This window comes from Camarhynchus parvulus, chromosome 6 (assembly GCF_901933205.1).
Source record: "Camarhynchus parvulus chromosome 6, STF_HiC, whole genome shotgun sequence".
Lineage (NCBI taxonomy): Eukaryota > Metazoa > Chordata > Aves > Passeriformes > Thraupidae > Camarhynchus > Camarhynchus parvulus.
Window position 1 is genome coordinate 973534 of NC_044576.1, and position 12847 is coordinate 986380.

Genomic DNA, 12847 nt, shown 5'->3' on the forward strand with positions numbered 1-12847 from the left:
TTTAGGTTTAAAGATTTAGGTTTAAGAAAGCTCCCACTTGCCTGCATGTTCTTCCCACAGCTCAGAAGGTGCACTGGACAGAGGAGCAAAGGCTCACAACAACACAGATTTATTTACAAACAGGCAGAGCAGCAGGCAGCAGAAAATGGAAACCAAGGATAAACTTCCTTTGCACAAAATGGAAACAATTCTCTCAGGAACATGCAAGGCGATAACAGAGGGAAAACAAAGAGGAGGCTTTCAGAAATTTAGGTGATTTTTTTCCCCCTCTACACACTATTTTGGTGGCCTGTTTGACACCCTCTGTGTAGCCCTGACACAGACATTGCAGACTCTGTAGCTCCTTCTACATTCTCTTGTTTCCTTCAGTAGCCAATGAATCAGTCACAGTCAGAATCCATGCAGCATTGGTTTAGCTTTGTGTGACTCAGATGCACTGACATATTTTGACACAAACTGATCTTCTGTGGAATCATATTTTTTTTCCTTCACATTCATCTATTAAACATGCCTCCTGTCCTCAGGGGAGTACTGCATTACACTTGCAACCAGTGCAGCAGCAGGGGGAGCAACACTGACCAAAGTCCATTCATTTATTTCACCTCCAAATTTATTGTAAAACCTGTGAAGCACTGAACAAATATGTGCACCAGATGAGATGCAACAGCAGAATCTCAATATTCTTTGAGCCAAGGCAAGACAAAACTAAGCACAGAATCCTAACAAACTGGTGATAAACTCAGTTGTGGTGCAGTAGCTTAATTAAGATGTTGTAAAAGACACATTTGGGTTGATTTTGTTTTGTTTTCACTCTCCCACGTACATTGGAGATGCACTGCAGGAAGTACAGAACTGAGTAGGCTGTGCCATGCCAAGACGTAATTCCAGCTGGGGAGCAGAAACACCTGACCCAAGCTACCAAAGGATAAAAATCCACAATCCTGGTTGGTCAAAACCAGCTGCTCCCCCCAAAAAAGCTACCTGTGTGCTGGTGTTGGCAAAGCTTTGTGGAATCACCACCCAGCAAAGCCCTGCTGCACACGCCTGGCAGGGCTGAGGTCACTTGGCCTCTCATTTCTACTTCTGTCCAACGTTGTGCAATCTTTTTGCAACTGCAGTAATGAGGGCAGCTCCCTTGCCACTTCCATCTTCAGAAAGCATGAAAGTCACATCACACTGAGGGGCCAGCTCCTTCACTGTTTCCTGCAGGATCCTAGAAAAACTGAAAGCGAAGGGAGAGAAGAACAGAGCATTTTAGCAGCTGCTTTCTGATCTGAGATCTTTGCATTCACCTACAAGCAAGGAACCTCAGCCATTGCTTTCTTTTGCTTTTTCTCCTATTCATGAAAGGTACAATTTTCTGTACACAATCAGATTTTAATTTTTATTTCTCTGCTTGACTTTTGTTCAGCACGATGCCACACACTGCCCACATCTTCAGAGATCATGGAGGAGGTTCTCTCCTCCCAGCTCAAAAGCATTACTGTTTCTAGGCCTTGCTCACAGAATACTGACCCAACTCCAAAAGCTCAAGACAGCTTTCCATCTGGGAGACTCAGATATTGTAGAAATCTACCAAAACACTGGAAAATAAGTATTAGGAAAATAAGTATTTCCAAGAGAAAAGAGCCTCCCAGTGGTAACTGGAGCTGACTTTACAATTTTTGATCCTATGGCTAGGGAAGGGAAATGACAAAATGCAGTGAAATGTGTTAGATGCTTCCCCCCTCTCAGGTTTTTAATCCTCCCAGCAGAAAGCTGGCACAGGTCTGTTCTCACAGTAAAACCAGGCAAACAGCAAAGGGAAGTGGCACCGAGGTACTCACTGTGGATGGAGCTTGTACAGAGTCCCATCCACTCCAACAGTGATCTGCAAGCGCTCCACACCTCGGTTCTGCCTCTTCTTCTCCACAACAGCAGCCAGCCCTGCCCCACAGAGCCGGGCAGCCCTTGTGGACACAGCTGCACACACCTCCTTGACGATGATGCTGTCCTCACAGGTGCTGTCCAGCCCCAGCTGCTGCAGGATGCGCCGCACCTGCAGCAGGGCCAGCCGGTCACTGCAGGGACACACAGCACTCAGGGACAGCTCCACAGCTCTGGGCCAAAGGAAGTGGCACCACCTCAGCTCTAACACCCCCCAGTTCTCTCAAGGCTGGTTTCTGTCTGAATGCAGGTGGAAAAGCTGCTCCTGCCATGCCCTTTGCCATGTTAGGCTGCATCTCCAGAAGGCACGAGCAGTAATTATCCACCTAACCCCAAAGCCATGAGGGAGCACAGCCAGCTCAGCCACAGGACTGCTGCTTTCCTGAGACCCTCCTTTCAAGGCTTTCCACAGCAGAAAGGGCTTCAAATAGCCTAGACCCCATTCCAATCATACAGCTATATAGGTGTGCACATATTCGTGTATCGCTGACTTCTTGCTTTCTTAAATAAGTGCTGTTTTAAGTCCCACAAGAAACAGCTTGATGGCTAAGGTATCTGAGATAACCCAGTTGTGTGGACAGGAAATGATAATTCATATAATTACAACAATAATTATGTAACTTCTCCAGGTTCTCATTTTTAACTTTTATTCTGGAGGTGGGGGACACAAAGAAGAAAATTGTAACTGACTTAATTCACTTCTTGAAGGAAAGGGCTTCACACACTTGCAAAAGACTGTGTTCTAGGTGCCCCAGAGGACTTTAAGGATTTAAACCATGTAAATCTAACAACTTTACCTCTCAATCTGAGACAGGAATTTTGTTTCAAATATTCCTCTTTTCCTGAGTGATTCCGAAATGTGTCCTCTGAACAGCAGCCCTTGTTTGGTTAAGTCAATCAAAATTTGCCTTACTATTTCACCTAGGTACATTCCACTGGTCATTTTTTCATACCTGTTGGGTCAAAAGAAGAATAAAAATGTTCATTTAAAGAGATGGTTCTGTTTAGCATGAGTAGTATGTACATGCCCTGTGAACTCAAAAAAAAAAGCAGTCCAAGCTTGCAGAGCAATAGCCACGAAACTCCAATTTTCAATCATCAAAAATCTATGACTTCAAGTGCAAACATTAATTACAATATATTTACCAATGCCACTTGGTAACAGAAGTAGAAAAAAACCTTTGCAATATTAAACAGAATGTAGTGTTAAAGCCAGAGTCCACACTGAAGAGAAACTCCCCCTGTCCCCACATGCATTCACCAGTGAGTCACATCTAATCAATACTGTCTTTACACAACGAGCTCCAGTTGTATTTTGCCTTTGAAAAATCACCCTAAGAGGAGGAACAAAGCATGACCTAGACTTTGCAGGGAAATCTTAAAAGCTGCACTCTTTGGTAATGCTTTAAGCTGAAAACAGTGCTGTGGTAACAATGTACATCTTTGGTTTTTTCTCTCTTTTTTTGTTTTTTTTTTTTTTTTATATCTAGGTTACTTACCAAGCAACAAAAGAAATGCAATATTAAAATTTCCTTTCTGATTATTCATTCATTAAGCACATTCTAAAAAGCAGCCAGTGTCTTTCGAAGACTGACTTCATCAGGCTCTTGGCATCAGGAGCACCACGTTTACCTCTGTTTCCCTGGGTTTAGGGAGCCTTCATCTACTTCTCTGTCATATTTTGTCCTGATGTGGTCAATGCAGCCATTGTCACCAAATGCTCCCCATTCTGTATTAATGCACATTTGTCCTTCATTCCCCTCCACTGTTTCTATGTTTTTCATGTCCTCCATGTAGCAAACATTGGTGCCTGTTCCTAAAAGGAAAGAAATGACAAGATATCAGCTGGAAAAGTGAAGCAGCACCAGAAACTCATGGAAGATGATTGCAGTGCTCATCTTAAAGTTCTCTTTGCCTCATCTCAAATTTCAAGGCCATTCTGTGATCCTATGCTTTGATATATTTCTGGATCAAGACTTGGATGAACATATTGGGGGAATCATCTAAAAAGCCCAACAAGAATTCATTCAGATTTTAAAAAACATTTGCTTGTTCCATGGTCTATGACCTGGCTACACAGTAACTTGTCAAAACAAGAATTAATTCTCTATCTGCTTGTATTCTTTCACCCTGCATACACTTGTTAGGCACCATCAGAGATTTGATCAAAAGTCCAACAGGTTCAGGAACTTATCTGCTACAGATGTTGTTAGGTTTCCTGCTGAGCACCACACAAATCTTACAAGAACCCCAAGCAACTAACATATCTATATATATATATACTAATATATCAATATATATACTAATATATCAATATATACAATATATATACACTAATATATCAATATATATACTAATATATCAATATATACAATATATATACACTAATATATCAATATATATACGAATATATCTATATATACTATATATATATATCTAGATATATAGATATATAGATATATACGAATATATCAAGATATAAATACTAATATATCAAACTCAAATAAAAGGTGCTGGTTTAGAGATGCCAAAGCCCAGCTCTACACAGGTGCTTCCTTGACCACCACTGTACCTGCAATAAGGCCAATCTCACAGTTTGGGTCCTCATAGCCACAAGTCATCATGGTCCCAACAGTGTCATTCACCACTGCTACGATGTCCAAGTCAAACTCCTAAAACACAAGTCACGATCAGCACTGGAATGGCAGAGTGAGGGTGCATTAAATACACCAAAATGAGCAGGAAAAAACAGCTCACATTTCTTCTCCTGATGGCCTCTCTTAGCATATCAACAACATCTTCCCCCTCACAGTCTGTTGCCTTGAATCCTTTTGTCCATCCCACAAGTGTTCCCTGAAACAGAAGAGAAAGAAAGCCATGAGTGAAGACAAAGAGCAGACTGTACATTGCAAGCATCAGCTTTTTCTTGCTCCCACCCCAATGGGTTTTTTTTCCCCAAATGACATATTTCCCTGGACAGGTTACTGTGGGTGGCTGTGCTCGTGTATCTTTGTTACTCAACTGCTGATGGAGTGGCTCCAAGTTTACTCAGCTTTTTGTCAAGGCACTGCACTCAGTACCTTCTCAATCTCATTTGGAAAATAATTTTGCTGTAAATCATCAAACACCCATTAAACATTAATGAATCTACTGTTAATTTTTGGGTCGTTTCCTGAAGGACATTTGATGTGATCCCACAGCTCCAGGCAACACTAATTTGTTTCTTTTCAGACAACAACCTGGCCTGACAGAAGTTGTTTTCCAGGTTACATGAAGTAATTAGCTTTACACTTCCTAAGCGGCTCTGGACTGTCTGTCCAAAGGAAAAAGAAAAAAATAGAAGACAACTGGGAGAAAAAGCTGATATTAAGAAACACCCTCAAGTTCTAACAACAGTAGAAGACCAAACACACAGAGCAACAAATTATAAGACACAGATGTGTCTCACTGAGTTTGCCATCAATACTGTGGAATTTTCTTCCTAATCATTTGCCAAGACCTAAATGCTAGGCTGCGGGTTCAGAAGGCATATGAATTCATGTTTCCACAAAAGGCCAAGTCCTATTGCTACACTCCCAACAGTGAGCTGAAGATTGAGACAAAGCAGACTAACTTCCAGCTTTAGAAGCTATTGTGAACCCCACCAGGACATAAAAACATTCAATAAAATAGCAGTCTCTCATTTCCCCAATATCTTACATATTTGACTAGAACTAAGCAGCACAACATCCCCTGCCCCTCTTGGAAATCCATAAATCTTTTCAGATAAGATAAAAGATATGGTATCTGTCAAACAGCCAACTCTTCCAAGCTGAGCAAGGAAGTTCAGGTCTGTCCACTGCCACTCAGCAAAAAGAAGCTAATGTGGTGCAGAAGTGACACAGTCAGAGCTGTGCAGCACAGCTTGGAAAACAACCTGGGACTGTAGCAGAGCAAGCAGAAGGAGCCATTTGTTATCTTTTGCCATTGAAGAGCTAAGGCAGCATAAGGAGGTTCCTGGGTTATTAAAAATATGCACTTCATTTTGCTGTCATGAGGGCTTCATCTTTATAAAACACAAGCAAGTTCATGTCCACCACTTACCAGAGACAAGTGAGAGTTCTGCCCCCATAGGCAGGTGGATAACAAGGGGATGATAATTTTCTCATGAAACACAACTGATTTGCAAAGTAAAGTAATAAATTCTCCAGACCAACAAGTCAGCCTTGCTCAAAATGATGTCATTCACCGAGCAGATGCAGAGCTGCTGCAGCTCTTACCTTGTCAATGCTGGCTTGCCTGCAGGGGAAGGAGAAGGTGAAGCCCAGAGGAAGCCGAGCACCTTTAATCCCCATATAATCCAAAAAGTCTGCTATGCACTGGACAATATGGTCAAAGAGCTGGAAGGAAAGAAGAGGTATATAAATATCCCATACAATGGGGCTTGTCTGCATCAGTTAAACATTCATTTCAGATTACCTCTTCTCCTGTCCCTTGCATGATCTCCAAAGGAATGGCAAAGATTTTGTTATACATTTGCACTGATCTTCTTCTCCCGCTTTTGATTTTGACCAGCAGAACCCTGAAATTTGTGCCACCAAGGTCAAGGGCAAGGAACTTTCCTTTCTCTGAAGGAGAAGAAAGGTATTTCATTTTGGTGCTTCTCCTAGCACGTTTGCCAGTCAGAACATACCGATGATAGCACTCTGTTCCCTATGGCATTTATCCCATCAAGTCTGCTAACAGAAGATAACAGATAACACAGCAGGAAGCACCAGTTTGACAACATAAATCCCCCTAGCCTGTGCCAGATTAATTAGCATACTCCTTCCCACCAAAAACAGACATGCAGCTTTCCTGCCCCACCTCCAGGTGCTCATGAGCCAACCTCACCTGTTCCATCCGGCATCCCACACACGTATGTGGGCAGCATCTTCACCGTGGCCTGGGCTTGCGTCTCCCTCTTCAGCCCATACTCCAGCTCAGCCCTCATGCTGTCCCTCACCTCCTGCAGGGTGCTGGGGGGCAGCAGGAAGGGGGCGAGGGCGGCGTCGAGGCGCCGGCGCTGGGCTGCCAGCCTGAGTGCCACCGCCGTGACCAGGGCGGCGCCGCGGCCGCTGCCGCCCTGCGACAGCAGGAACCGCACGTCGCACGTGGGCACCAACCTCCTCAGTACCTTGTGCAGGCGCTTGGCGTACCTGGCAGGGACACAGAGATCCTCCTTGAGGCTCTCACAGGCCTTTGGGGCATGGTTTACTATTGGTAGTACCGATATTGTGTATGGGATGTGCCTTGGCTTGTCTGACCCTGCGTCTGAACCAAACAGCGGCACTGGGGTGTTTTGTAGCCATGATATTTTCTGAAAAATCCTTTCCTTGGGATTTTTTCTCTTGAGAAGCTGAGAGGCCTCAGGAACAAAATGTAAACAGTGATTATCTGCTGCTGTGGAATGCAACAGCTGCATCTGTGATTGGTCTCATGTGGTTGTTTCTAATTAATGGTCAATCACAGTCAGCTGGCTCGGACTCTGTCCAAGACACAAACCTTTGTTATCATTCTTTCTTTTCCTATTCTTAGGTAGCCTTATGATGAAATCCTTTCTTCTATTCTTTTACTATAGTTTTAATATAATATATATCACAAAATAATAAATCAAGCCTTCTGAAACATGGAGTCAGATCCTCGTCTCTTCCCTCATCCTCAGACCCCTGCGAACACGATCACAGTGTTTCAACCCACAGACACTTTGGGCTGGCTGGTCTGTGGTGTTTCACCCCACAGACACTTTTGGCTGGCTGGTGTGTGGTGTTTCACCCCACAGACACTTTGGGCTGGCTGGGTGTGTGGTGTTTCACCCCACAGACACTTTGGGCTGGCTGGGTGTGTGGTGTTTCACCCCACAGACACTTTGGGCTGGCTGGTGTGTGCTGTTTCACCCCACAGACACTTTTGGCTGGGTGTGGTGCTTCACGCCGGGCACTTGGCTGGTGGGAGACAAGTCCAGGCCTGCAGGAGCTCTGGTGGTGCTGGGGTATGGAGTTTCACCCCCCATACACTGGCTGGCTGGGTGCCTCAGGTGGGCCCGTGGGCGTCCAGGGCAGAGAAGCTTTAAGGTGATGGTGAAGGAAAGGAGTCGGTTCTGATGGAGGGTTTGGATCCAGAGCTTTATTCTGGCCCACAGGCCTCTGAATGCAGCACCAGCTCCAACAGAACTCCCTGAGCCCGTGGTTTCTGCTCCTTTGAACCCCAGGGAGAGGGGCAGGGAAGGGGTCGGGAGCCACCAACCAGGGACAGGAGGGGAGGTCTCAAGGGACAAAGGACACCTGGATGGCCCAATGCCCCCCAGGGGTAGAAGGCATCCTTTGGATCTGCCAATCACTCCATGCCCTTCTGGAATGCCAGGACTGACAGACAGTGCTGGGCAGGGGCTGGGGAAGGGAAAGGAGAGGGGACTGACACACCTGGCAGGGAATCTTCAGGGGAGGGACCCGGGGTTCTGGGGTAAACCATGAAATCACACTGCAACAGTTTACTTCATCTCCAGCTGCAATCAGGCCTCCAACCAGTTTGGGGGAATGGTTGGAGGAGGTTTCCGGTTTGGAAAAGCACAGGGGGAAAAGCAGGAAGGTAGTAAAGGGAGAAAGAAAGAAAAGAAAAACCCCACATTGAACTGCAAGTGTCCTAGAGGCCCAGGAGTCACTTGAGAAATGAACTGCATTTCCTCCAACACCATTATTCCAGGTGTCATGCTTCTCACAGAATTCACAGAATGATGAGGTTGGAAGAGACCTAAGATCATCGAGTCCAACCCAGCCCCAACACCTCAACTAAACCATGGCACACAGTGCCACATCCAGGCTTTTTTTAAACACATCCAGGGATGGTGACTCCACCTCCCCAGGCAGGCCATGCCAGTACTTTATCACTCTTTCCATGAAAAATTTTTTCCTAACATCCAACCTATATTTCCCTTGGTGCAGCTTGAGGCTGTGTCCTCTGGTTCTGTCAGTGCTGCCTGGAGAAAGAGCCCAACCCCACCTGAGCACAGGCACCTTTCAGGAGCTGTAGAGAGTGATGAGGTCACCCCTGAATCTCCTTTTCTCCAGGCTGAGCACCCCCAGCTCCAACCCCACTCCAAATTCTAAAGCTCCTGAACAGCTTTGCAATACCAAAGCCACTTAGACCTCAGTCCAAAGCTGAAGCAAAGCCGGCAGTCCTCTGAAAAGCCACACACACGTGCAGATGGAGGCTGCTAGCCATTATCAAACCCTCTTTGTTACTCACCTGGGGTGGGTTTTGTAGAGTCCCCCATCAATCCCAACGGTGGTTCTCATCCTCAGCAGCTTTTTGTTGTCCCTGAGGCGGGTCAGGATGGCTGCCAGGGCAGCAGCACACAGGTTGGCCGAGCGGAAGGAGACGATGGTGCAGACGTGCTGAACAGCAACACAGTCCTCCTCTGAGGGAAACAGCTTCAGCTCTCTAAGGATCTCTCTTGTGTTGCTCAGGCCTTCCTTGTACCTACCCCCAAAACAAAAGAATTCATCACCAAATGCAAAAACTTACAAATCAATACTTTGGCTCAAAAAGAAGTGAGAGGAGAACATGACACAGCCCATCAGACAGCATCAGAATTGGTTTGTATAAACCAGAAATGTGTTTTTCCCACAGCATTCCCAGAAGGACCCAGGGGAGAGAGTTCAATGCTGAACTTCCTGGGGTTCAACATTTGGTGAGACCAATCAATTGATCAAGAAGAGAATGGGATAAAACAGTCCAAAGAAAGAGAGCACAAGAACAGATACACAGCTTTACTCAGTACAACGAAGAAAATAATTCCTGGAGTGACAGTGAGGACCAGAATCCCTCTTCAAAACACCAGAATCCCAGTTTTCCATGCAGTCATCCATTAGCTGATTTATAATCTGTACTGCATCTCCACAGCCCCAGTATCCCCACATCAGAGAGGCTGATAACTGCAGCAGCTGTCCCACACACTCAGGTCTCCAGAGAGGTTATGTGAACAACCTGCATCTGGGAGGTTTAACAACACACTCACTACTGTGGTACTTTGCTTAAAACTATCTTACACCAATTCCCACTTACAGAAAGGTCAACCTTTTCTCCTAGGCAAAAGCAAGGTCAAGATCAGTTCAGGATTGTTCCCAGCACTCACAGATTTTACCTCCACTTTCATTATTGCTGCTGTGCTAGTGAAAGACTGACTTTGAGAGTGGCTACTCTCAAAGAGTGTATTACAAGTTCTTACTTTTCCATTGCAGACACGTGTTTCGTTTCAATCTTGCCCTTAGTAAGCAGAGCTGTTGACACTTTCCCATTGAAGAGCAGACCTTCCTTTGTCATTTTTAGGAGAATGAGTCTCACAAGTTCCCCCAAATACAGGCTGCTGATCATCTTCTCAAACCTGGAATGGAGCACAGGAAGGATTAAGGAGGTGTTCACCAGCTCCTCTCTTTAGCCCTCCACAGCATGATAGCACAGCAACCACCTGGATTTAACACCACAGGGGCAGCTGCAGCAGCAATCCCTTGGCTGCACTATTGGAATTTACCAATATTGTGTACAGGACGTGCCTTGGCTTCTCTGGCCCTTGGTGCTGAACCAAATAGTGGCAACTGTGGTGTTTAACCCAGAGACACTTTGGGCTGGCTGGGTGTGTGGTGTTTAACCCAGAGACACTTTGGGCTGGCTGGGTGTGTGGTGTTTCACCCCACAGACACTTTTGGCTGGCTGGGTGTGTGGTGTTTCACCCCACAGACACTTTGGGCTGGCTGGTGTGTGGTGTTTCACCCCACAGACACTTTGGGCTGGCTGGTGTGTGGTGTTTCACCCCACAGACACTTTTGGCTGGCTGGGTGTGTGGTGTTTCACCCCACAGACACTTTTGGCTGGCTGGGTGTGTGGTGTTTCACCCCACAGACACTTTTGGCTAGCTGGTGTGTGGTGTTTCACCCCACAGACACTTTTGGCTGGCTGGGTGTGTGGTGTTTCACCCCACAGACACTTTGGGCTGGCTGGGTGCTGCAGCTGGGCCCATGGGGACAAGTCCAGGCCTGCAGGAGCTCTGGTGGTGCTGGGATGGAGCTTCCCCCCATACCAGGGGCTGCTCCTCAGGTTTCCCTGTGGCAGAGAAGCTTTAAGGCGATGGTGAAGGAAAGGAGTCGGTTCTGATGGAGGGTTTGGATCCAGAGCTTTATTCTGGCCCACAGGCCCCTGAATGCAGCACCAGCTCCAACAGAACTCCCTGACCCCGTGGTTGCTGTTCCTTTTAACCCAGGGGAGGGGAGGAGGGAAGGGGTCGGGAGCCACCAGGCAGGGACAGGAGGGGAGGTCTCAAGGGACAAAGGACACCTGGATGGCCCAATGCCCCCCCAGGGGTAGAGGGCATCCTTTGAATCTGCCAATCACTCGATGCCCTTCTGGAATTCCAGAATTGACAGACAGTGCTGGGAGGGGAAAGGAGAGGTGACTGACACACCTGGCAGGGAATTATCAGGGGAGGGACCCGAGGTTCTGAGGTAAACCCTGAAATCACACCACAACAGCCTGCAGCAGGGAGCTGTGGAAGGGACTCACCCTCTCCAGAAGGGAGAGATCTGGATTACACAGAAGCAGCACCAAGTCATCTCAGGTTCACTTAAGACACTTCCTGTTCCAATGGGGCAAACACTGGAAAAGCACTCTGGGAACTCAGACAGGGAGTCACTTACAGTTGTTTTCCAGGGTTGAGAGATCCCAGATCCAGCTCCCGATCGAACTCCGTGCGGAGATCATCCAAAGCCCCGTCGTCCCCGAAGGCGCCCCACTCGGTGTTAATGCACATCCTGCCCTCGTCCCCCTCCACCAGGCTGATGTGCCTCATCTCCTCCATGTAGCAGGCGTTGGTGCCAGTCCCTGTGGGTATTGGATAAACCACTGTTTGTTCCATGTGTGCTTTTTGCTTGGGAATAAGTCAGTATATTGCCTTTGGGAGAAAACACAGACACATAACCCTGTGGCACAGGATGCTCATATAGGCCACCTGCACCCATGAAATCATCATTTCACAGTGAATGAAAAAAAACTGAAATTATTCTAAGGTTTGACTTGTTTAAAAAACATTTTTTTTCTCTTTCAAATGTACTTCTGTGTGCCTAATAAAAGGCATCATAGTGCATGAAATGGAGAAACTGTGGAAAGCATAGCTGGGACTAACTACCAGACGTGAGGGGAATTCAGCTTTCTCTGGACAGACACAGTAATTTTCTATACAGTCAGCAGAAAAGTTTAGTATGCTGGTCACAACTGAACCCAGACAAAATGGGGACTGTGGTATTTGATGGCAATGTGATCAGCATAAAAACAGCTGCTTTACAGAAGGCAGCCAGGCTTGAAAATCCAACCATTGTTTTTTCCATTTTCTTTCTGCTCTTTCCTCTATTGTGAAACTCCCTCCTACTTCAGATTTGTAGTAATTCAACAAATGAGAGGGAAAAAACCCCTTCATGGTGAACAGAAAAAATTACCAATTATGAGTCCAACTTCACAGCGCTGGTCATCATATCCACAAGTCATCATGGTTCCCACCGTGTCATTGACCAGGGCCAAAACATCAACATCTATGTCCTAAGAGCAGAAAGATGGGTGATAAACAGGGAGAAAAGCTCAGAAAGCCTCCTCTGTGATAAAGCACCAGCATGCAGACATATTCCCTGGTTGCACTTTGAAGGCCTCATTCAGGAAAACTCCTTGGTTGGAAGACACTACTTCCTTTTACAACTCTTCCCACAACCCTGTGAGGTTACAAATATCTCTGAATTCTCAAGTGTTTCACCAGCCTTTTTGCTTGAAGGATTTGTTTTTCCCCAATCCCACTGCATTTGCCAGAAAAGTGACACATTATTGGTGTGAATGTTGTGATACTGTGCTTGTGGGCTGTGTGAAA

At 46.1% G+C, this 12847-nt stretch overlaps 1 protein-coding gene across 1 annotated transcript; it reads right to left on the bottom strand.

The window, feature by feature from the left end:
* Nucleotides 1–587: 587 nt before the first annotated feature.
* LOC115904953 (hexokinase HKDC1-like) lies at nucleotides 588–12524 on the bottom strand. The gene is made up of 13 exons (XM_030950914.1): nucleotides 12429–12524; nucleotides 11634–11817; nucleotides 10172–10327; nucleotides 9190–9423; nucleotides 6799–7103; nucleotides 6385–6533; nucleotides 6186–6305; nucleotides 4684–4779; nucleotides 4499–4598; nucleotides 3559–3742; nucleotides 2724–2879; nucleotides 1827–2060; nucleotides 588–1222 (listed from the first exon to the last, which is right to left on the bottom strand). The coding sequence occupies exons 1-13, from the start codon at nucleotides 12478–12480 to the stop codon at nucleotides 1078–1080; spliced, it is 2115 nt and encodes a 704-aa protein (XP_030806774.1). The 5' UTR covers nucleotides 12481–12524; the 3' UTR covers nucleotides 588–1077.
* Nucleotides 12525–12847: the final 323 nt, after the last annotated feature.